Source organism: Channa argus, chromosome 21 (assembly GCF_033026475.1).
Source record: "Channa argus isolate prfri chromosome 21, Channa argus male v1.0, whole genome shotgun sequence".
Classification (NCBI taxonomy): Eukaryota; Metazoa; Chordata; class Actinopteri; order Anabantiformes; family Channidae; genus Channa; species Channa argus.
Window position 1 is genome coordinate 14,395,387 of NC_090217.1, and position 26,439 is coordinate 14,421,825.

A 26,439-nucleotide genomic window follows, 5' to 3' on the forward strand; every position below is an offset into this window, starting at 1 on the left:
ACAGAAGAAGAGAGAGAGCGAGAGAGAGAGAAAGAGAGAGGCTCGCTCTTCCAGGAAGGGATTATTAACTCGCGCGCTGCCGACATGTGAAGGCAAAACACACGCAGACAAAAGAAGTTTTCACACCGACTGCCGCGCTATGGACCCAACAAGCAGATAAAAAAAGGGAAAAAGCGGGCTACATGAAAAAAAATCAACTTGTCCCACATCAAGAAGCCGAGCAGTCGGACTGCTGCTGCTGCTGCGCGGCTCTCCATAGGAAAGACGAGGAGCCGAAGAAGAGCGAGCACAACGGAAAAGTGGACGGAGACGGAGAGAAGTTGACGGGAGATAATGTCTGAATCCTCCTCCGCTGCGATAAAGGTAACACTGTCGGCTCCTTCTCTCCTCTTTGTCCCCTCCACCTCCTTCCCCACAACCTTCAACACACACTTTGCACTCCAGGCTTCACCGATATTCCTGCAGGGATTTACCGACGTGGAGTCGCTCCAGCGCCATTCGGCGGAGGTGCGTTTGTTTTGCTGGTCATCTGTTGCTCTCCGCACGCTTTTTTTCCCCTCCCGCTTCGCCTCCGCTCTGCAGATGATGTGGAGAAGTCGTGACTGTCGCGCAAAAACGTTTAATTTACCGACGCAAAAGTGATCAAAGGCGTGATGGAACCTACACACTACACAGTTAGATACACGGCCATAATGTTTGTCCTTCAGTCACAACACAACAATGGGGTTAAAGAATAGTTGGAGGCATCAAAGTCCCTATTGGTTAGGTGGGAATACTGTAATGGTATAGTATTACTGCTACTGACAATCTCAGAAAACTGCAATTAACATGTGACTACTTTCTGTGGTTTACTTGATAAAATATGGAAAAACAGAATACAAAACTCAGGTCTGTTTTGGAGCTACAGTTTATTGTCAGTCTGTTAATAATTGCTTAATAGTCATTTATGGAACAAAAAGACAAATATTTGCTAGGTCCAACTTGTCCAATGTGTTTGCATGTTACCAAGATGAATATCTCTACACAAAAGCAAATCAGAGAGAATTTCTTCGATAACTGAGTGTTGGTTGACTGTTTCCACTGTCCAGTGTCACATCATCTGATTGCCTGATTTATAAAACCAGGCTTTGTCCAAACATAGATTTATAGTTTACCATGAGAAAAGCGACAAATCCTCATTAAATAATGGCTGGATGGGGCTAATCGTTGTCTTCTGCCCCACTTTTTAAAAAATTTAATTACTCATATTGTTTGTCTTTAGCGGTTTGTGCCTGTGATCTTGTAATGGTCAATCATTCATTACTCAGTTATAAACAGAACCTGTAGCTGTTGTCACAGTCAAATGAAATGTTTTAATGATTGACGTAGAAAAATTAGTAGTGATCTGCCACCATTTCTACAACAGATTGATTTTTTCAGTTTAAGCCTTTCGGTGTTTTTGTTTATGAGTTAATGTCCTGACATTATTCAATCTGATGTCACTGCACGATTGCAGTTGCACGCAGAAGAATGATCAGTGCTACACTCTGAGAGTTTTTCACCACAGCAGCTGCTACTCTGGACTCCCCCCCACCTTCATTCTGACGCTCACTTCTGTCAAATATCACTGTCCCTGTTTGTGTTGTTGTCCTCATTGTAAGCTCTGTCCTAACTGTGGCCTTTCCAACAACTTGACCTTGTCACAGTCATGTGAAGGCTGCGGTAGCAGAAGGAGATGCTTCTTCTTCTGGACAACAGAATTTTTAGAAGGTGGGTGTTAGGTGGAGACAGAAAGCCATTAGAAGGAAGTAGAAAACTGAAAGATTATTGCATGGTTTACAGTTGAAACCCCTGGTAATTTACAGTTTGTGTTCAGGTCTTAAAGCAGCTGGGTGGTGACAGCAGGCTGAAACTGGAGGAGAAACAGCAGAAAGACTCAGCTTCATTTCCCTTAAGAAACTAAGGTGGCTTCATGCTCGGCCCCCATTTGCAGGAAAGGAAACCAGTCGATAGAGTATGACCGCAAAGTGGAAAACCTCATACCTTCACCTAGATTCAATAAATCTGCTGTACAGTAGCAGAGACAGTGTCTAAAATCTCAGAGTATCCCCAAGAGGCGTGTCAGTAACAGTTGCTCTCTTATGGAAAAATGTGCTCATTATTTGTCTGAAAAATTGATCGAACATTTGGTCTCACAGTGAAACAGTGAATGTGTCACAATAAGGCACTGACACATCTGACCGTTGCTGGCTTGTGAAGAAAAGACACTGCTTTCTTAAATTTTATATAGTATCAATGCCTTTTCATCTCCGAGAAACGTTTGAATTATCATCATATGCAGAAATGACTCTAATTGTGATCACTGTGGTTTTCAGATCAGAAATGCAAACAGGTCCTTTTCCCATCACTTCTGGGGCTGCATCCAAAACCTAGTTCCTTTATCAGTTAATCTGATGATTATGTGTCTATCAGTTATTTATTAGGTATATAAAAATGTTCCAACTAGTTGATAAACAACAAAACATTTAACTATGATAATAATGCTCAGATCTTGATTATTGTAAATTCTTTCTGAATGTTGGACAAAACATTCAAAGATGTTTCCAGGCTCTGGAAAGTTGTTCTGGACATTGTTTACAGTTTTCTGACACTCTAAAAACAAATTGATTCACCCAAACAATGATGGACAGGTCTCTTTCACTGGAAGTAACAGGTCACTGCCCGACATGTAGACTTGTGGTGTGTGTATGGCAAACAATTGATTCATAATTATTGTTGAAGCAATTATCAGATTTATTTACTCAGCGGTGTAATCAAAATAAAGCATGTTTTTCCTTCACTGTGAATTTAAGACTTTCGACTGTTGGTTGGACATGCAAGCAATTCAGACACTTTATTTCAGTGTCTCATGTGTTTTTTCATGCTTTTTTTCCGATATTTTACAGATTAAATTATTGCTCATAAAAGTAATTCTCAGTCGTTACTCATCCACTAATGCACCCCAGAATAAAAGTTGCTGATGTTATTAACTTGTTACCAATTTATTAGAAATATGCAGCACAGATACTTCCCTGTGTGTTGAGATTAAGGCTGAGGCCGGCCGATTTTGTGGGTGCAAGGTGAGGTGAGGCGAGTTGGCGTGGGGCTGTTTGGGTTCAGGGCTGGTGTGTCGTGGAGCTTTGTGAGCCATGCTTTGTGTCTCTGTGTCTATTCATAGCAGGAGAGGAGCTCTTTCAGTCCTTCCGCGAACCCGCTGCCAAACTCCACTTCCTCCCCCATCCATGCTCCCGCCGCGAGGCCAGCCAGCCGAATGGAGGACGAGCCTGCCAGGCTGCCTGCGCACCTGCGTGAGTCACACACACTCACACACAAACACAAACAGTAGAGCAGTGACTCCTACACAAATTGATCAGTAGGTCATTTGAGCAGGACAGGTTGAGTTAGATTTTTTTCTTTTTGGATTTTTTGTCAAAGTTTTTAGTATCTTGCACTGTACATGCCTCTGCTCAGTTGACATGGCAATATGGGAAATCAGAACTCACCTGTCAATCAAGCAATCAAGGGTTTATGACAGTTGGAGCTACTGCAAGTTTCAAAATGAGAGTTTAGGCCAGCAACCAGAAAAAGTATTGACAGACTATGAATAATAAAAGTGTTCTTACAAAGAATCTTAGTTTGATTGTTAAATTCCATCCCATTCAAACAAAGGGCCATGCCATACACAGGCCATGCCATACCTCCTCAGGTGGGAGGCATTGAAGCAGATCTGGGGTCAGACACCTGAACACACTTTCATTGGACCAGAAATGACAGACCTACTACACTAGGGTAACCAACAGTTACATACACCAGTCAGGTACAGATAATGGAGCGGAGTAGAGAGAACAGAGGGAATACAATGGGAGAAGAAGGAGGAGAGACATAGTTGCTAAGGAAGTGGAGGGCTGAGTTAAAGGGACTAGTTCCCTTGTAACATTCAGTAGGAATAAGAATGTAATCATAACAATATTGATCACTAAACCCTCAAAACTCAAGCATAAGACACTGAGATAGCTCATCAAAGTCAGCTAGAAGACATGTTCTATACACAAGATGTTTACATTTTTTAATTTAAGAGAAGCTTATTAACCCAAAGACTTACAGCTGCTCTCTGTTCAGAAAGAAAATTGAAAGAAAACACACAAATAAATAAAATGCAAAGGCAGTAAATTCACATTTGATCACTAAAAGCAACTCAACCAATCAGAGTTTTGGTTAATGGGATTAAGAATGTAGATGTCATGTGGCAGATCATAAAATTAGTGAGTAGAGACAATGTATATTTTGAAAGAAGAAAAAAAACACATTCTTCCTCTTATAATTGAAAGTAGAATTCATGAACAACAGTGTTGTTGTTTTGTGATACGATCTTCCTTCAGGGTTTTCCTGTTTTTTGGTCAGATATGACCAATAGCTCAAAATTACTAATGTTAACTGACATTACAAAATGTAAGTTATTTTTTTAATTTTTTAAATGATATTGATTTAAATGAAGTGTCCATGAATGTTCTACTACCATTGTACCTTTTGCCACCATATGCCAAAGTAACTTAGTCTGCTTTAAATGAATATGCCTTCAATTAATGTGAAGAAATCAAGTTAGCTGCACCAGCCACTTATACTGCATGTGAACAACTGATGGGCTAGGCCAACAGAAAATGTGACTGAAAGGTAAAGTAGATTTAAATGATTATTCAGTCTGATTATGTGGATAGAAATGGTTTACATTAAAGCTACGCTATAGAATTTTAAACACTAAGGGGCATTGTTTTTATGAGTGGGCCCCTCTTTTGTTTGTATTGTGCATGAGGACGTGGAAGCATGTGGCTGACTCAGTCTTCATTGTGCTATTGGCTTGATCGACAGTGGTGGCAGTAGCATGTCAAGAGACGCAGCTATGTGCCAGTACAGGCAGGGAACAGAAAGACCGCTTGCAAGCAAACATAGATGCAAATGTGAAAGTGATTTATTAGGTTGGCTTCATGCATACACATAAGACCTTTCTGGAAGAAACACAGGATGTAAACATGACTTTTGTTTGATTATAAGTAAACTTCACAGGGCACCTTTAACATCGGGTTACCTTGATCTCTAGACCTAAACACTGGCAGCTTTAAACAACAATGTGTAACTTTTGGGAAAAAAAATTTAGTTGAACTTTTATCCAATATTTGTCTCTCCCAAAAATGTGGAGAGGTGTTGTCAAGGGTTTCTGTGACCCTGACATACAACACTGACAGCATTGCTGAGGTATTTGTTTTTAAAGACTATGTAGCAAGAACCACACTTCTAACCAATCAGAGAAGACCAATTATATCAGCTTGACTAGTAGGTTTTATAGCAAAGTGTGGCAGAGCAGGGAGGGGAAGGACCGAGGAAGGGCAGAGTGGAGTGGACTGACTTTGCATTGCATGCTATCCCTAGATTGGTGTGGAAACCTTGCATATTTTAGTTTAAGCTTATTGCCCTCTGACAGATCTGTACCCACACAACAGATGTGCACAGGGTTCAGCTCTTTCTACGATTGAGGATATGGACATGTTCCACGCATACTCGATCCAAAACATGATGTCTTGACAGCAGCAACAGTGAGAAGCACTTGTCTGTGTTGTATCATAGCATTAGCATTAGGTAAATATTCCATACCTATGTATGAAATCAACCACTAATCTACTTTTTTTGCACATGTGCAGTCCATGCAGCTGGACTTGATTTTAATGACCCTAATAAGCTAATTGTAGGACATAGTATTTGTTAAGACACACTGATTGTCTACTAAATGTCTAATTAAAATCCGAACAAAACAAATACATGGTGAAAAGTCTCCCTTTGCTTGAGGCTAAGAAAAACTATTCCCCAAACCTGAAACTCCCTGCACCTTCTGGTGTTGATTTAGGGTTTGAATACAGCATTATTTAACCCAAGACATAAGCAAACAGTGTAAAGGTGAAAAGGAAAATGTGTTGAAATATGGTTTGAAAAGCTGTAAGTGATCAAAGTGAAGCAACATGGTGACATTCACGGCTCTTTGGGGCTTTGGTTTGGTTGCATCGACTCACTGTTGCTTAACCAATCATAGAGCAGGCGTGGCTGGATCTGTGCCAAGTGATAGGCTTGATGTTCAAAGTGTAATCCTGAGTTGCATTGTCCATGCATGTGTCAATATTTAACCAATTCATTTATTTATTTATTAATTTTTTTCTGGCAAGTGTGAAGTTCAGGGCATCTGCACAGGCTGATGCTGGATGAGATGCACAGGAAACTCCCTCAGCCCACTTCCTCTTTTGCATTGTTGCAGAAAAAGGAAGAAAGATCAACAGGTCCGTGTTAAGTTTCCTGTCAAGTAAACTGATGGGTCAGTTCACATCCGCAGACATGTGGAAGTCCTACTTCAGTTCTCACACTTCTGCAAGTCAGGAAAGTGTTTATTTCCCCCCCTTTTCAGTGTTTAGTTTATGCCTGCTCCTGGTTGGGATCCACTCTCCTCACTCAGACAGAGACATGTCTTTATCGCCGCTCACACAGTCCAAAACACCTCAGCTCGTCTTTTCTCTTTTCTCCTAATGCATATCTAAACACACATGCGTTGGAAAACAAGCCTGTCCATTAACCCTCATACTCTGTGGCAGTTTTGTCCTGAGGGGTAAGGGGAGGGGGGGGGGGGGGTTAGGAAGAGAGGAGGAGGAGGAGGAGGAGGAGTGGGGAAAAGACAGAAAGAAAAAGAATGAGAGAGGAAATTGCAGTGTGGGCAGAAATCCGCCTTCTCCATTTCCTGGGGAGGAAGTGGATTAGATCGGGGAGAGTTGCAGCCTGCTCCTCACACTAAAGAATGCTACCAGGCTTGATATTAACCATTTCAGCCAGATATCACTGTAACACACTACAAATCCTCACCTAGTAAAAATATGAATAACTCTCTAAAATGTATTGTTATTAACCTGATTTTACTTAATTTATTACTACATCATTTTCTTCCCTGCTTTTGTGTTTTATGTTGGTTTTCCCATTTTGTTCTTTCCATTGTGTTTCTTCTCTGTTTGGTCTGTGAAGCACTTCAATGAAATGATTCTTATCATCCATTCAGTCATTTAAGTCCTCGGATTCTATGCAATCAATTGTTGCCAAATGCCTTATAGTAACAGATATTACATAAGAAGAAGAAGACTGATTTAATTGTTCTAAAGAAATTGACTGTCGTCAGGACGATTCATCAAATGTAGAAACATACTGGATTACTATGTCATTATTGTATGTTAGAATTGTAGCCTATTCTATATACAAACAAAAAACCAGAATACAATGTACAATAAAAAAAAGTACTATAAGCAAATGCAAAAGCAAATGGAAATCTAAAGTACACTGCACTGTACAGGTTACATCACATTGCAAGTAGTACTAAATTATATTTATGAATATCGTTTATAAAGTGAACAAAAAGTTTTATTTCACATACTTTAACTATATGTTTACACTCAAAAGCTTAAAGGAGTAGTGTAGCATTTTGGCAATTATACAGATTTAATAATTCATGTGTCTTATAAAGCCAGTAGATTGGCTTTGCACAGGACTGGAAACAGAGCGAAGCGGTTAGCCCGGCTCTGTTCAGCTCACTTATTAACCCACCATATCTCGTTTTGACTTCCCAAAGTCTGCGCTGGTTGCTTGGTAACATCAAGGTGACAAGAAATCTCAAGGAAGTCACTGTGCTTATGCAGCTGGCCATAAAACCACAGCAATTTATCCTTTCGTTAATTTTACCCCTCAGTTTTTGTACAAAATAAACTACATAGAATATATAGTCAACAAGCTTTGGAGGTGGTGGTGGGTGGCTTTTGTTGCCTTTGTATGTTTATCCTCATTCATAATTTTTATGCTAAGCTAAGCTAAGTGTCATCTAGTGGTAGCATCATAATAACCATACACACACGAGAGTGGCACAAATCATCTGACTCGTTTGCCTCATTGCACGACTGCACGACTAATTGGCCTCATGTCAGAAAGTTTTTCAATAAATGTTTGAAGCAACCGATTATTATTCATGCAGACGTCACTCAATTATATGCTTGGGCATGTGTAGAAAAAATAGAAGTGCATTGTGTACACTAAGCAGGCAATTAAATGAATCATTCTGGAGTATTAGTGTGCAAGTCGACTAATGTGCAGCTTTAAACATATTGTGTGGGCGTGCTGTCAAACACCCGTTTGTTTGTCTGTTTGTGACAAAAGCGAAATGAGCACTAAAAGACCTGTGAGGGCTTTTGCCTAAACACACAGTGAAGCAGTGCATTCGCCAACCGATGAACTGGATTTGTCGAGTTTTAATTCAGTCCCAATCCAGGCCGCATCGCTCAGCATGGTGCCCACGTACTCAAAACATGACGCAACAAAGAGTGAGCCAGTGAGAAAACAAGTGAATTATTCAAAGGTCTGAGACACAAGACGTTCTTGTATTATTTTACAATACACATAGATGAAACAGTGACTGCAAGAGAAGACATATCTTACTGAATGACAAAAAAAAAAAATAAAAAAATCTTATGTCCATGGAAACAGGACTGGCTGGTTTCCTTGGTGTGTGTGTGTTTGTGTGTGCACACTCTCACAGCTGGGCTTGCACTATGCATGCTTGTATGAGTGGGTGGTTGACTATGAGTGAATCTTGTGTCTTTGTGCAAGGCTTGGCAGAGGTACTGTAGGTGTATACTGTATTGTGCTTATGTGTGAGTAAGTGTATGCGTGTTACCGTACATGGCTTCAAAACCCCCATCAGCATCCTTTGGTCTCTCTGTCTTGGTATTACATATGTTAGCCATTTTAATGTGTAGGGGAATTGGTGTAAAAGCATGTGTGTGTGTGTGTGTGTGTGTGTGTGTGTTTGGTTTTTCTGAGGGGAAATTTCCTGCCCCTGGAAGCAGCTCTTGTCCTCAGGAATTTCCTGAGTGGGCAGACAGCGCTTCCTGAATAAATGTTGTTTTTTTGTTGTGTGTTTACGTGTGTGTGTGTGTGTGTGTGTGAGAGTGTTTTAACATGCTCTCTTCTCTTTCTGAAAGGGAAACTGTTCTCACATGCCAGCGAGTGAGCTGAGCGCAGCCCCCTTCTCTTCCTGTTCGCGACACACTCCACATGGCGTTTCTAATGAGGGGGGGGGGGGGGGGGGGGGTGATTTACTCCACACGTCACAATGAATACACACTTATGTTACTTGTGTGATGGTGTGCTGATTTCAGGTTTTTATAGGAAAAGATGTATAAGAACAAATAATCGGAATCAGTTGAATTTATGACTGTAACTTGGTCTGATGGCTCTTTAATTTGTGTTTTGGTTTATGTTTGGGACAATAAGAAAAAGTGTTTGGAATATTCCTAAACATCAGTATCAAGGTTTGTCCAGCCATATTTTAATGGATCAAAATACATTTGTCTTTCTTTGTACTCTGCTCCTTAGCCTGCTACTGTTTAGGCTCTGCTTTCCTTTATAGCATCACTGTTTCACTGCACAGCCTTTCAGTGTAGTGTATGTGAATATACATTACAGTATGAGAAAAACTCTTTGGGTGCACTAGTGAGTGACTCAGAGTTCAGATGCTGAGTTTGCTAAGCCACAGCACTAATTATCATTAGCAAAAAAATTAGTGCACAAAACGTTCAGGCAGCAGCTTCCTATTTTTAGCTAGCGCTGACTGTCGCTTCTACCGGCTAAAATGACAGACGTCACCAGCAGCAGCTCTTATTAACCACTACTAATTAACGTCAACTCCATGAGTAATGTGATGACAGGCCGAAATTAAACTGTCTGTAGTCTGGTTAAAGTGCCCTCTGCGAGTAACTGTCGGTGCTCGGTCAAAGATTGTTTGTGAGGGAAGAACCTGCACAAATGAGGTGTTCAGAATGTTTCTGTAATTACAACGGCAACAGTTTTCATCTAGCTGATGGTGCCACATCCCTTTCAGGAGTTTAGTTCCACCAGTTCATCTTATTAGTAAATTAAAGTCACGATGTGCAGCTTTTGGAAATCGAACCAACAGTAGCAGGAGACCCAAAATAAAACCCCTCTGCTATGCCCAGCGCCCCCCTCTGTGCTACCCTGATACTCTAGCCTTGAAAAACAATCTGTGTTGTTAATAAGTATAGAAATCTTTCATTAATGTGGCATTTTGCTTATCGCTTAGCGCTGATTGATGCTGTTTCTGGTTAAAAAACAATTGAAAGGTGCATTGACAAAGACACAGACGCAGTCTTTAAACCTCTCTCCTCTGAAAGACAAAACTCTTTATGTGTGTCAAGTAAAGGACCACCTGCTATTTATTTTCCAGTTAAAGTGTCTCTTTACATTCACAATGTCACAGTGTGGGCTCCATTTAATTATGATGTAATAAAAGGTTAGAATAACACTCCTCCCTATATGTATCTTATTATGTATTATTCAAAAGCCCCTCACACTCACTGATGTCATGTCAATGTTTTAGGCTGCAAAAGCTAAATAGTCAATTATTTTTTTTATCTTTTAATAGACAAGTCAAACACATCAGCTTGATGTCAAGCCCTGCATAGTGTCACTGTAAGCTTAACAACTTAATATTTCTAATTTAACAAACCTGTACTATTTAGATCACGACGCTCATAACTATCAAGGTGTGTCAGAAAAAATAGAAATATTGCAAGTTTTTTTAACGCATTACATTCGTAGAATATTTGTTAAAAAATGTGTTAAATAGTAGATCAAACTGAATATTGGCAGTTACCCAACGTTACAGGACTTAGATTGGAACTGGGGCCCAAACAAGTTTAGCGAGATATCTGAAGCTCATGCTAAATCAGTGATCACTCCCATGGCAGTACAGGCCAGCTTGGCATTACAGTAGACTCTATGACTTAAGACTTAAATACTGACTTTACGTTCTCCACATGGAAAGAAGAAAAAGAGTACACAGCTATTACAAGGGCATGTCAGGGATTCGACATGCAGGGGCCTTTTGATTTTGTTAACAAATGTCTTTGAAGCTTCAGTGTTTTCCACCCCAAAAAAAAAAAAAACTGGCTCTGAACAAAGGGGAGAGTGGCAGTTAATGCTGGATTCAGGAACTACCTACAAGAGCTGGCTTGCTCCTGTGCTCAACAACAAGCTATCAGAAACAGGTCGCACTACTTCCTGGCCATAAAAGTTAAGGGTGATTGATGATCGGTTTTATTATTGTTTTGACTGGATGCAGTCCAGTTTTGCTGGATGGGGACAGGCACGTGCATGCTGGTGGAGGAAGCAGGGAATGAATATAAAAGGGAGTGGGTAGAGGGTTCTCTCGATAGAAAAGTAAAAGTGTAAAGATGTGTGTCCGTGTGTGGGCTTGTGTGCGTGCTTGTGTGTGTGGAGGTGGATTTTCCCTGGCCGCACCCACCTGACAGGGAATCAGTGTGCAGAGACACACAAAGAGAAGCGAGATGAATAGTGTGTGAGAATTAATTGAGGAAATGTGTTGCTCTCATACCCACATGTTCCTGAGGGTGTCGGAAGGTCATGGCCAGCCCTCCTCCACCTCCTCCTTCCTCCTTCCTTCTTCCTCCTCCTCTGTCTGGAGAAAGAAAGACCTTTTCTCTATTGAGATAGCGAGACCAATATCCGCCTACTTCTGCTCCGAGAGAAAAGGTAAACATTTACTGAAGAACTGAGTGACTAAGGAGCTTTGAGGTTGGAGAGCAAAGTCCCAGCCTTACTCTTGCAGCCATCCTTTTTTTGTTTGTTTTGTTTATTCATAGTTCATCCGGGTCAGGCCAAGCTGAAGTTCTGTCTGACATTTCTGTGAGCATCAGTTGGGTCTTTGTATATATAGACTGTTTAGTCAGGAGTTTCTGATAGAAAATAATATCTGAGCCCTTCAGATTTCAGTATGACTCAAAATAGAGCATACATGCACTTTTGTTCCAGTTTTACAAATAAAGAGAAAGGAAACAGTGAAGTGTGACGCATTACAAAGACTGAACAAAGCGAATAAGCTGCTTTTTCAAAAGAATTCATAATAAACACAAATTACTTTACTTGGTGTGATATAAAATAAAAAAAGGTAGCCACGCATATCACTTATTTGCTAATTGACAACGTACGTGAGGTTGAGATGTTTCATACTCATACAGAGACTATTTTGTCTCATATAACAAGCATTGACACTGAAAACCTGCCTAATGTCTAAATATCGACAAACTAGGCTAGAAATGTGCGTATGATGAGGATGTTCACACATATTAATAAACAAAGTAGTAATTAGTTTCCAAGAAGGTGGGAACAGTAAAATTCCTCCAATTTAATTTTTCAATCTTTTCTAAAATACTGTCAATTATATCTTGGAATTATTTGGGTAAGATGGCAACAATATCGCACTATATACATACTAGTATCAGGATAAACCAGAAGCATTGTAATTCTTTTTACGAAATTGTGTCCCAAATCTATACTAGATGATGCTACAAAGTTAATTACACCACATAATTTCTAGCTTTTAACTAGCAAAAATACTAACAATATTGTCTTGCAGTTTTTAAATTCATAATGTTAAAAAATGTGCATCGTGACTAAACACTTAATAAAAGGACTGTTCCTGTTACATAAGAATCCTACACAAAGTTTTAGTATATAAATGATGTTAATGATGCTAATTTTAACCGCTACAATCCCCAGTTTTATCTTTTTTTCCACAGTCACCCTTACAGTGTATGTTGCCCTACACCTGTAGCCCGTGTTGACATTTGCAAATATACAAGAAAATATGCAACACATTTTCACACGGGGGAACTGACTACAACCCGTGATGACAAACTGTGTCCTTCTGATTCTAGCTTCAATTTGACAATTTCCTAAATGATGGAATTTTACAATTAAAAAAAAAAAATCAAAATCAGAAATGTTAGCTTAAAGTTACTTAAAGCAATCATTTATGGTTCTATAGTTAGAATTAGTGGCGATATAGAGCTACTGGATGAGTAGATACTACAATTACAAAGTAGCTTGCTAATAAAACATTATCCCTAAAAGAGACACAACAGAAATTTAACAGACAATATTTACTGAGTTTGGACACAGATGTTTGTACATTTGCCCTAAAATATGTACATTTTCTTGCCCACTAGAGACAATGGTTACATTTAAAAGCCAGTTTTTGTTTGTGACTCCAGGTAGTTGTCGCTGTTAATGTGGAGTGAAAGAAAGACAGGCAGCAAAGACAGTAGTGTGAGTGTTTGTGAGACGTCTAGAGCTAAGCTGTGATTCTGGACGGGACTTTCAAGCTTCACAGCAGGATGGACCTCATTAACTCGTCTGGCTGGGCGGGGAAGTTGAGGGCTTCTGTACAGCAGCACCGAAACAAGATACCAGTGATCTCATCCTCCTCTTCCCTTCATTCATCCCAAGCGCTTAAGAGTTGCCCTGGCAACTTGTGTGTATGCGTGTTAGCGAGCATGAGCGGGGGCCTGAGAAACCACATAGTGAAAATTATGTGTCATCAGAGAGGATTAGGAGCCCACGGTTTAATCAAGGGCTTGGGATCCTGCTGCTGTCGTGCCCAAGGGTTTTATTCAATATAAACACACACATTCTCAAGAACACACATATACACTCTAATGAACACTGTGAACCTGAGATGCATTCAACGAAGGCAGAGACTGATGACAGAGAGGACTGAAATTGATTTTCTTCTTGTAACCTGCGACAAATCTTTAGGAGATTCTCTGACAGAAAACAACCAGACAAGGACAAATTTCCCCAGCTGAAGAAAGTGTGCGAATGTGTTGAATGAAGAACTTGAGGCTTGTCTCCTCTCACTCCATTTCCTGTTTTAAAGTAAGCAAAGGATGGTTGTGTCTGGCTGAAGGTTTCACATTGTGTTTAGAATCGGTTTTTGTTAGGAAGTTGCAAAGTAAGATTCTGAAACTTGCAACCTACATGTCTCTCAGGTGTTAATCCTGAAAGCATAAAAGATCTGTGTCGACAAGACAGCGAATAAATCTTCAGTGATTCACCATCAACTATTAGCAGAGGGGGCAAAGGCACATACCACTGCATTAGCTTCAGTTCATTCAAAACGTAAAGATTCAGGAAAAGTCAAATTGGCTGTGTGTTTGTAAAGGTTAGAGACACTTCTGTTTACTGTGGACTTGTTGCTTAGGCTTAATTGTTAAGAACTTTGATTTTCAGATGTAGGCTTGAAAACTCATGATGGAGCTGAACTCAAGTTGCAATATGACTTGAATTCATCAGCTTTAATCCTTGACTTTATAAACCCTTGACCCATACGTGACATAAATAAAGAATGCAGCGCTTTGAGTTCAGAGAAAGCTGCAGACTTAAATTGTAAAAACTTAAAGTCATGATGTGCAGCTTTTGGAAATCGAACCAACAGTAGCAGGAGACCCAAAATAAAACCCCTCCGCTATGCCCAGCGCCCTCGCTCATACTGGATTTTCGAGCGTTGATATTTAACTGTTTGAAGACTTGGCATAACACTTGAAGGCAAAGAGCTCAGGCCACAAACTTAAGACTATGTTTGAGATCAGTTAGATGGAAGTACAGATGCCTAGTTCAGTCAACATTCATATGGAAAAGACTTTTATGTAAAAACCTTGTTAATATCGAGCTTGTTACATCAGGCAGTGACAATAGGGGAAAACAGACTCCCACACGTGTATGTTGGCTTGGAGTTTGCCAGCTGTGGTCTGTACACAGTCAAATAACGTAGACATGAGCAGGAATGTAGGACTGCATATGATTTCCTGTACTGTGAACTTTGTCTAAGTCCTGGCTTAGTATGTGTTTTCCTTCCTCTTTTTGCATCTTTGTTTAGCTCTTTTGTTCCTGCTACTTTGTCCCGTCTGTATTCATTTTTTCCCCGACCTCGCACACCATCCACCGCTGCTCTCATCACTCTTTCCTTTCTGTTTCCACTCTTCCTTTTCTCTTCTCTGTTATGCTGTTGTCTGTTAATAAAACTCCCGGCGTCGCTCTCTAACCTTACCGCAGGAAGTTTCCTGTGCTGAAACGAAGCCCACGCTGGATTGCTTCCTGCCAAAGTGCGTTTTGGGATACGTTTGTTTGGGCCCCCTTCTTCCTCCTTCTCCTCCTCCTCCTCCCTTCTGCTCCCCTTGTTGCTTCCTCCTTTGGGCTCTGTGCAGATGGCTGAGGCCGGCAGACCGGATCTTGGAGGGTTTTTGGCAGAGCTGCACTTCTCTCCAGCCCTGGAGAGAGCATACCGCAGCCATGACCTTGCGACCCGGGCTGCACTACTGCTCGCCCTGGCCTCACTGCTCTCACAAGTCAGCCACGAGAGATGAACATACAGCTGGTGCACGCAGTGCAGATGGCAGCTTGATTCAATATTGATAGAAAGTCAGTGATGTCAGAAGTATCCAGTTGCATCCCAGATCTATTCCAGTTATGTAGTTCAGTTAAATTTAAACATAAAAACATTTGTTAATGCCAGAAGAGAGAAAAACTTTTCGTGATGCCCAAGTTTTTCTGGGCACATTAAAATTTTCTGAAGTTAACAATACAGAAATAGGGACTGTATGCAAGCACATTACAGTACATCATTATTTAACACATAGTAGAAGTTGACCGAGCTATGGTTTTCTGCTCTGCTCGTTTGACATGATGCAGAACCCAGAAAGAAAATACGTAGACATACACCCCAGATATTGTTTATTTTCTGCCCACCACTTGTTCCTGTGGTTGTGAAACACCTGTATCCCATTCCCTGACACTTTCTTACGATGTCTGTTGACAAGCCGAGGGTCAGAGCTTGACAGGCTGTTAGCTGTGCTTCAGATAACCTAGGCCTTCCTGGGCTTATCGGCAGCGCTTGTGCCACTATCTGAATATGGTGGACTAGTAGGGAAGGGAAGAAATGGGAAACTGACAATCTAGACAGGGTTTCATTTTATATTGATTGCTCTCTGTGAAAACTTCCTTTGTTTGACGGGTGGGGGGAGCTGAAGGAGAGGAGGCCTGAGAGCGAGCACAAGGTTCCTATTACTTGTGTGACAGTGACATTGGCAGCTAGAGATAACAGCTGTCCGACTCCCAGAGGAAGTGTTTGAGGCTGTGCGATAAGTGAGATGTATGAAATGAGTAGTTATGGTCCATGTGGGTGTCATAGATGATGTTGATCGGAGCTGTGTACTGTTGCAAGTCGGCTTTTGTGTGTATGTGTGTGAAAAACAGAAGGAAATAGAAAAAGAGGGGGGGTGAGTCTGAGTCATATTGTAAATCATTGGGTTACACCAAGAGTGCAAAATGATACAATGAGGTGAGATTTTATGTTAACCAGGAATATTAGGTTCAAAATTTTTTTGTGTAATGCTAAAAAAATACAACTGGAAATAACAGTAATATCAGGATTAGAAATACTCAGTTACTTAAGCCACTGGATATCTCTAACTGGTGTGATGCAATTTGCTTAAAATAATGTATATAATATGTTTTGGTGTGTAAATAGCAAAGAAATATAATAATATGCTTAGTTATTTAGGTTAGCTACCTTTTGCAAATGCTGCTTTAGATTGAGGACACATACATGTTACGATGAAATATGTGCTCTGCATTTAACCCATCCCCCCTGAGGTGAGCGGTGGGCAGCCATAGGCGGGGAGCTAGCACTGAATGTCTCAGTCAAGGACACACCTGGTGCGTGGGCTGGGATTTGATCCTGCAGACTTCTGTATCCCAGCCTGATGCTTTCCCCATTGATCACCAGGCTGCTTCAGCTAAGTTAGTTCAAAATCACAAGACACCAACGTGTAAACAAGTGCCTGATCAGATAGTTGCCCTCCTACAATAACAACTTAGCATGTAAAGTGTAACTGCTCTCACATTTACTTATGTATTTTTACCTTTTTCTTCCTTTTGCTATTTTTTAACAAACGAATGGATTGAAAGACAAGTTTCTAAACTCCATTCTGCACCAAATTCCAGTGAACTTTTTTTTTTTGACCCTTAAATATTTGTTCTCCATTCCCTCAGTGTCGCCTTTAAATACTTGTTGGTGACCAGTCCAGATGTGTTGCACTCTGGTCCCACAGCAGTCAGAGAAATGTTTCACAATGTGGAAGAGGAGGGGGAAAAAAATACTGTCACTTCTGTTTCCTCTGCTCTTTTCCCCACATGTCCTTGTCATTTAATATACACAAACTAATAAACTGTCCTTCCTCTGACGTGTCTGTCGGCGATCAGACAGCACAGAGCAGAACAAATCATAACAGATCAAGTAAAATAGGAGTCTGTCCATATTTCTCATATACACCCTGCTCCTCCTCCTTTATCCTTGTGATACATTCTGTATTCGTCCCTTTAGCCTATCATCTTCTAATCTTTTATTCTGACTTACTCTCCCTTTCTGACTCTGCCTCCTCCTTCTTTTTTTCTTTATCTCGGCTGCCGTTCCCGTAATCACTCCCTCCTTTTGGCTTTTATCTCCACTTCCTCAATATCCTTTTTACTGCCTCTGCCTCCTTCCTCCCCCCCCCCCCACTCCTCCTTTCCTCTTTACTCATCCCTCCCCTTCACCCCCTCTCCTTCCTGACTTTCCTTTCTTCCTTCCTCGTGCACCAGCCCCCCTCTCTTTTTGCTTTTTCTTTACTGAGCTCATGTTTCTGTTCTTTTTTCCCTTTGACTTTCACCTATGTTTTGTTGCGTCTTCATCAATCCCTGGTCTGAACTTCACCCATCCTCTTCCCACCTCCAGGTTTGCAGCCAGTTTTTTGGACCAGGGAGGACGTGGGCCAGTGGCTGCGATGGGCCGAGAAGGAGTTCGCCTTGCGACCAATCACCAGCGGCTCTTTCCAGATGAATGGCAAAGCTCTGCTGTTGCTCACCAAGGAGGACTTCCGCTATCGATCCCCCCACTCCGGTACTCTTTCTTTCTACATTTTCCTGAATAATCTTGTATTAGAAGTGAATTCTAGGTCAGGAAAAAAAGAATCACTGAAAATTTTTGAAATGAGTCACTTTCATTCCATTTTATTAAATGTGTTTGATTCCAAATAGAGCAGGTCCCAGACTGGAAAACAGGATTTACCAACTAGAAAGAAACAGCATTTTTAGTTGCTGCAAACAAACACAGAAGATCATTTTTACACAGTAACAAGTGGCAAAGAGAAGTAATTGATAATGAATTTAAGCCCCTCACAGATAAGTGAAACCTGTAATAAAAGCATATTCATGCACACTTTGTGTCTCAACAAAATTTAACGCGGCAAACACTGTGGCAATTGATCAGCTGTAGTTGTGGCATTTGTGGCTTGGACCAAAATTCAAGTACATGTTTCTGTAGATGGGATCGTTTCCTTATCCGCCTTTAAAATCAATGTGTTTGCACCAAAACTACATCAGTTTAAGATCAATAAAGTCAGCTGGAGCAGAGGAGGAAGGCAGCAGTGTCAGGCGACAGTGGAAGGAGGCAGTTGTTACAGCAAGGCTGTTGGGGGAGGAAGTAGGAAACGGTTGATCAGGAAGTACAAACCAACCTCAGCCGTTTCCCTGGCAACGCTATTGGCCAGGCGCATGAAAATAAAACAAAAAGATAGAAAACACTTTCTCAACAGGATTACAATTTAGATTGTGTGAAATTGCTGTATACTGGAAATTTTATATTACACTGGAATGAGGTCAGTTTGTTGTGGGAGTGGGATGTAATGAGTGATCGGCGTTGTGACATAGAAAGTTAAGACATAGGATAAACCCTCTGCAGACTGGAAACTGTGTCAGTTTCAGTGTAAGGTTATTTTGGGTCCACAATGTGTGGAGATTGTATGGAGGAGAAAAAACTACTGAAATATGTAAACAAATGCTGTAAAAATTGAAACCAGCCTACAATAAATGAAAGAAATATAAAAGCTAAAATTAAAGAATAAAAAATAAGGATAAAAGATGATTTCCATTTTATATATGTAACACAGCCATGTATTAATATGGCTGGAAAGCATGGCCTTCTAGCTGTTAGGATAGACATTAATGTTTATGTAACAATTAATCTATGTACTAAATAATGAATAATGCAATAATCTAGTCAGCATTTTTATTTCTAAAACTGTATGTAAACAAGATATGGGGTACAAATCCTACCTGTACCAGGATCAATACAGGTATTTACTTTATTTGTGTTGAAAGAAAGGCTGACGCCCACACATGCTAATAATGTTAGCTTGGCCCCAGATCTTCAGCCTTGAAGTACACACACAAATAAAAACCTTCCTTTGAGTTGGAGACAACAATGTCTACACCAATTAAAGATATTTGTTTATTTTTTTTATATATATATATATATATATATATATATATATATATATATATATATATATATTCCTTCTATGTAATGGTCTTTCTTAATTTATGTGTTAATTTCAGCCTTAATAAACAGATTGCTGATCATTTTAATTAATAAAGCACTTATTTTTGTAATTACTGATTTATGTATAAATAGCATTTTTAGTCCACTGTAAACGCAATTAAAGGTTGCTCTGCACACTATATTTTTCCTGCTAACAGAGGCTACAGTCTGCTCTTTCATATTAAAGTGCATGTTATGAGAAATAATCTGTACTTATGGAGAGAGATGGCCCAGCTGTCAGCTGTCGTCAAGCTTGTTTCAGGATGTTTCCATTTCAACAACATTAAAAATTTTCACATCCTGTCAAGAAACTGAGTTCTGGGAAAAGGTCTGGTAAATGTGATTCATCATCACTGGTTTTATTACTTGTTGCTGGTTGTTTCTTATGTGACGATGGTTTCGTGTATGAGCAGCTTGAGATGTCTGATCACATCTTTGTCCAAAAACTTAATCACTGGGTGTTGAGAGATAAAGGTGACAGTGATTAATTATGTTTCAATATCAGTAGTTGCTTTGGCCCTGTTAGTGACATCAGTGAAAACGTCATTTGGGGAAAGGGAGGAAATTGTTATTTTAATATTTTTTTAATTCAACTTTTGAAGTGTCTGTTACTTCATTTAGGTAATTATAAGGGTGCAGTTGCCATAAGCCTGTGTTCTGTGGCATCTTTGTCTTTGCAGACCCCTAAGGAATAATACTGGTTAAAAAAAAAAACTGAGCTCAGTTTTTCCTGGAATGTCCTTAACCTGATTTCCAGTGATCAGCTACAGTTTGAAAAGCGATATCTCAGCTACATGTTTGGACTTGAACATGTATAATGGGAAAAATGTTAACCTTAAGCAGGCGTTTTCTGTACAACTTCTAACTGTGAGCTGACAGCTTTCAATGCACAATGATAAACATTACTTTATACATTTTAGAGAAAATGTTGAGTTTTGTGTTTTAAAGTGGGGTTTTATATTGAAAATCAAAGCAAACCATGCACCAGGAAGCAGGAATTTTTCCAGTACTGCAACTCATTGCCACAGGACCAGAAAGTGAGAACTGAAAGGGGCGTGTGTGTGTGTGTTTGTGTGCGTGTGCGCGTGTTCAACATCACTTCCTTTATGAGAATCATTTCCTTGTTATGGTAAGACTTAAAGCAACTCGTAACTTGCATAATGTGTTATGGCAGGCTTTTGCATCTGTAGTCATGTAGCCTGTTAACCATATAAATGTTGGCCGTTGCGGATCTTGAGGCAAAACAAACAGCTGTTAATCATTCAGTGAACTTCCTGCTCAGATTTTGCGCCTGGTGTCACTGCTACTGTATAAATACTTAAAGGCGAGTTATGGCCCATTTGCTTGTGTCAACAGGCAGTTCATGCTGGACGGCTTCAGACTCTTTATGTATGTAGGTAGATTCTTGTTAAGCCAGAGAACCTATGCTTCTATGAATACCTATCTATGTTTTATGTTATCTATAAATGTTTTTCTAGTAACAAACAAGTCTGGATTTGCCATTTCTCCCACTCCTGAAAACTTCTAATGTGGCCTCCATGGTGACTCTTGCTCAACTTCCTTGCTGCCTGGAAAGCAAGAGAAGAAGAAAGGGAACCCCATTCTGTGGATGCCGCCAACACTTTCTCATTTTATGCAGATGTAAAATGCTACTGGCAGACATGTGGTAACCTCTGACCTTTGCACCTCTGCAGGGGATGTCCTGTATGAGCTCCTGCAGCACATCCTGAAGCAGAGGAAGCCCCACATGTTTTATCCTTCTGGCTATTTTCCCGGGAACTCCTTCCATTCACTGGCTGAAAGTGCAGTACCGCACCTAAAGCTCGAAGGTCAGTCCAATAAACAATATTTTTTATTCTTATTAATATTATTTGATTGTCCATATACTCTCACATACTAGCTCCATAATGTTGCTGAAAACTCCAAACAAGAAGGACTTAAAAACTTTTTCATCGATCACTCTTGATGCTCACTCAGATGTATCTGGCAGCAATGTCAACTGTGTCAATATGGAGCGAGAATTGTTTGTATGCGACACAAATCAATGTCTAGTTATATATATATATAAATATATTATATATCTTTATACATATAGAATGTGAAATGTTATAGTAAGTTTCCAAATTACTTAAGCTACTATACACCTATAAGGTAGTAGTTGCTGAGTAGAGTAACTTTAATTGTCTAGCTATTTAAAAATAATAAAGCAGAATGTTTATGTTAATGGAAAATCATGTGTCATTTTTGACCCAGTTGTAAAAAACTTCCATACTAATACAACACTCTGATTATCTACTTAGTCAAGACTCTAAGCTACGTGTCACTTGCTAGTGATCAACATCTAAAACCAATTCAGCATAGAGGTTGTATCCAAAATCACTTCCCCATTCATTCATCTGTATAATGTACATTGTGTTAAGTTAAAAAAATATGTACGATTTTTGATATGAAATTCCAATTATTTTTGTCATTATGAACCCACTTCACAATGCAGGTATTTTTTTGCTTTTTTTTATATGTACGGTGCCAAAAATAGTGCAATTGCAAAAGGACAAGGCAACTTCACCTTTGTGTTGTGTTCGAGGAAGTAACGCTACTGTTCAGTGAAAATACCTAAGACGGTTTTCTGGCCGTGATCTAAGGAAATATGACACAGCAACATTCAGATGGAGCGGAGCAGTAACTCTGCAGATTTCAAGTGTTGACAGTAAAACCAGTTCCACGAGGAAATGTTACTTTATTTAAACAAGCACACCACAAACTATTCCAGAGGCTTTCGGAGCCAAAGTCATTGTTTCGCTGGTATTTGTTACTGCCAACAATTTCCTTGTTTTCAGTGGCACTTTGTATTTTTCCACTACCTGTGAAGGATGGAATCAGAGCAAAATTCAACTTTTCTAAAAGCTCAGGCCCAAACTAACTCTAAGTTATTAGTGACACCTGGTGGTGTTTATTCTGTACCTAAATGACTATGAAAACTGCAATACAACATTTCAGTCCATGTTTTTTTATTTTTTTATTTATTGATTTTAGGCACTTCCTCCTCTCTTACTGCTGCTTTTCATGCCTTGCATGCAATTTTCTGCTCAACTGCACCTTCATAGCCACTATGTAGCATATTTACGGTTGGCACACCTGTATGACAAACACAGAAAATGGTCCACACCCAACATCATTCCTAACATCATTAGAAACTGTGCTGCTCAACTGCACTGTTTCTGTCATTCTGATATAGATAAAGGTCACTTTATCTATATCGCTATATTAGGGTCAATGATTAAGCCCTGATTCTATAAAACAAAATATAGTAAAAAAATGTTTATCTTTAGAAACGGTACGACGGGGACCACGCGGTACAGAGCCTCTCCCTCAACATCCACCAACCATTGAGCTACGGCACCGCTCTCGCTCCCCCCACCACCCAAACCAACGACGATCCCCTCCAGAGCCAAACCACCCCCGCCCTCCCAACGAAGACTCCCTACAAACATTCTCCCAGCTGCCTGACAGCAACCACCACCTGCCTGAGGATATGTACCCTCTGTCGGTGTCCCCGGCTGCACCAAATGGACGCTGCACGACACCCCGAGAAGCCCCCAGCTCAGGCAGCCCTGCAGGCCAGGAGGCAGGTCCTCCTCGCATCATCCAGCTCATGCCCAGCACCATCATGAATCCACTGCTCCTCAGCCCGAGCAGGAGTGGCGGGGGTGCCACCATGGACTTCAGGCACAGCCGCAGTGGACCCCAGTCTCAAGTCACACTTGAGAACGGGCGTGAGGGGAAAGTTCACAGCCACCATCATCCGATACCACTTTCACAGCAGCAGCAGCAGCAACAGCATCTGCTGCAGCAACAGGAGGAGGCGCTCTACAGGAACCATGTCATCATGCCTGTGTCTCCTCCAGAGGACCAGCAAATACCCATCGGACGCATAGCAGGTGAGATTTAGCTGCACAGGGTGAAAGGTTGAAGCTGCATGAGGCAACATGTTTATTTAATAACACATTGGCTTTTTCAGTAATACGTGAGCAGAGGCAGAGGCAGAGGCAGACATTTACAGAGAGACAAACCCTAGATAATTTATCTTCTTTGTCTCTGACACATGGCATCACACTTACAGCTTTGAAGTACCTGACATGAGGTTTTTGTATTTTTTTCCTCTTAAAACCAAAGTGTTTCCCTATTGTGCCCCCACAGACTGCAGACTGCTGTGGGACTATGTCTACCAGCTCCTGTCAGACAGCAGGTACGAAAACTACATCCGCTGGGAGGATCCAGAAAACAAAGTCTTCCGCATCATGGACCCTAATGGCCTGGCCAGGCTCTGGGGCAATCACAAGGTAAAGACACAGTCGAATGTGTCCACATGTTGTCTTTGATCTGGCAGGGACATCCCAAATCCAGGCCAGACAACACTTTGTCAACAGTCTAAAACTATACCAGTGGCTGTGAAGGTCTCACAGAGAATTATCACCCCCCCCCCCCCCCCCCAGCTATTAGTCACTTTTTTGGTCCTTGGCCCACAAATGGCAATATTTTCATAAAACTTTGTTTTCAGACAAATAAAGGTGTAACTTATTGATTATCTGGTGAATATTGTGAAGTTGCACTTTTTGGCTTGACAGAAACAGGTTTTAAATTAGGGCTTAAGCCAAATTCATGCTCAATGTGGACCTTGCCCTACATGTCCCCCAATTACATCATCCTTGGCCACGCGTGGGCTCTGTACAGCCCTGGTGCATGCTGGTCAATTTTGAAAACTTCGTATTGCCCTATCGCACACCTGCCTGTTTATGATTGGCTCACTGGTTGGAGGGAACCCTGATCCTACCACGTCCTTCTCCGCCCTCTTCAAATGGGCATCAATAATTGAGATCAAATAAAGATAACTATCATGTTTTCAAAGACCAGAAAAATGAAAAAAGGAAGTAGGACATGTGTTTTACATAACTGAAAAGTTTGACATAGAATTGTAACATCTGCTTTCTACTTCTACAGCAGCCGTCTGTGTGCTGCTGTACACTCATCCACAGCCCTGAGTTAAATGTCAGACACCAACAACACAAACAAGTGTGGGGCTCATGTGAGTATGAGTATGTTTGTTTAGGGCGGTGTGCACCCCCTTGTGGGCGGAGCTTGTGCACAAACCACCAAAGCAAGCATATTCAGGCCCTAATGTTGCTCCCTGTCTGCTGGCATCTGACTGCCAACATGTTTTAAAAGGGGATCAGGCCAATGTTTGCAGCTTGTTTCTGCTGCCACCAAGTGGCCAAAGCGTCAGTTAATTTATCTCAATGAAGATTCACAAATGAGGCAAACTTCTCAACTTCCACATCACTTAGTGCACATTTAAGTGACAAGGCTTTAGAGCTGCACTAAAAATATGTTTGCATAAACTGATTAATATGAAATGTGTTACTTATAGTAAGGAGCTCAAAAACAAGTATCGCCCAACTTTGCAACAGATCCCGGTTCTGCGTAGGTTTTTAGCCTCTTTAAGCCAGTTGGTTTTGCTTTTATGAGCCACAAACTTTTTTTACTGAAATCTTTGCCAGAACACCTTGATAATTTAGCAGAAGACATTTCATATATTGTGTTTTCACCCAGTTGATGAGCTGCTCTGCTCCACTGTCACCAATATTAATCAGACTGTTGTCTGTTTAACTCTTAACTTACAGAACAGAACCAATATGACGTACGAGAAGATGTCGCGAGCACTGAGACACTACTATAAACTGAACATTATCAGGAAAGAGCCTGGACAAAGACTTCTGTTCAGGTATAACAAGTTAAATCAGCACTAGGACACATTTTAAAGAATCTTTCAAGCTACTAATGTGTATTTGTAAAAAACCTTCTGACCAAACATAATAATTATTGACCTTCACCAGGTTCATGAAAACCCCTGATGAAATAATGAATGGACAGACAGACCGGCTGGAGCACCTGGAGTCTGACACAGACGAACAAATCTACATCAAAGAGGAATGCTGAGGAACTCTGGGGGAACCAGTCAATGAACTTCTTACTACTACTGCAGCCGCTGATGCCTTTCAGAAGCAGCTTGAACAATTCATGTTGAATCCAGAGATTGTGGACCTTTACTCACATCAGTCCTACACAGAGAGACGTGAAATCTGACCTCTCTTATGATTGATTGCCTTAGGATACTTTCCTGAAGTAAAAAGAAAAAAACATCATCAGTTATTTTGATATTCTTGGTGGACAAAGCTGAACAGACTTTTTAAGTATTTCCTTTTATTTCCGAATGAACTGCAAAAGCCAATCAGTTGTGCTTATGTCACTTTTATGATTTTCTTTTTTCTCCACACATGCATCATACTATGGAAGTTTGCTGTTTGTAAAAAGAAAATGAGGTGTGTGTGCGTGTGTGACAGGAATGTTTTCACCATGGAATAAACATTTTGGATCAAATTGTATCCTCTTAGTTTGGACTTTATTTCCAACTTCAGATATAATCATATAAAAAAGTATGTACTGTCTGTGTGGGTGGAAAGTCCGTGATGGCTGCTGGATTACACCAAACAGCCACACGATGGCACTAGTGGACAACTTTTATTCAGCAGCAGTTGATGTCTCCAACAGTTCATCAAACATGCTCCCACACTTTCTTAAAGACAAAAGAGGAAAAGTAATGACAGTCCACATTATTTTTTGGACCAGAAAAGGATAAAGCTACAAATGTTTGTAAATTACGTTTCCTCGTTGGTATTGTGAGCTTCCGATTAGTGTTGAGTTTAATTAATTAATTAAGCTCGTTAATAATTACTCCTTATTTATATGTTCTGCTCACTAAACCAGCAGCTAAACAGCTTTTGCATTACATGTCCAGAGTTACTGATTTTTGTGTTTGGTAAAATGTGATTATTTTACTTTTCTCTTTATGATTAATAGCTCTATATAATAAAGGATTCTTGCAGTGTAAAGGTAATACGGATTTGCGGTTTGAGGAATAAATAACATTATTTTACATTATATTTTTATTTTGTATTTTATTGCAGAACAATATAAACTCTATATTTCAGGGGGTATTATCA

General features: G+C 40.4%; 1 protein-coding gene across 5 annotated transcripts; it reads left to right on the top strand.

Annotated features, from left to right (window-relative positions):
- On the top strand, positions 1-25,821 carry etv6 (ETS variant transcription factor 6). 5 transcript variants are annotated; one of them, XM_067490894.1, is made up of 8 exons: positions 5-363; positions 3,197-3,326; positions 17,738-17,902; positions 21,076-21,210; positions 22,711-23,319; positions 23,579-23,721; positions 25,060-25,160; positions 25,273-25,821. In XM_067490894.1, exons 1-8 carry the CDS (start codon positions 334-336, stop codon positions 25,373-25,375), a joined length of 1,416 nt encoding a protein of 471 aa, XP_067346995.1. In that variant the 5' UTR covers positions 5-333; the 3' UTR covers positions 25,376-25,821. The 5 variants fall into 5 exon arrangements, with proteins under 5 accessions (XP_067346993.1, XP_067346994.1, XP_067346995.1 ...); XM_067490896.1 differs by having other exon boundaries at positions 6-363; positions 3,200-3,326; XM_067490892.1 differs by lacking the exons at positions 25,060-25,160; positions 25,273-25,821 and adding an exon at positions 24,380-25,037 and having other exon boundaries at positions 1-363.
- The last annotated feature ends 618 nt before the right edge of the window (positions 25,822-26,439 follow it).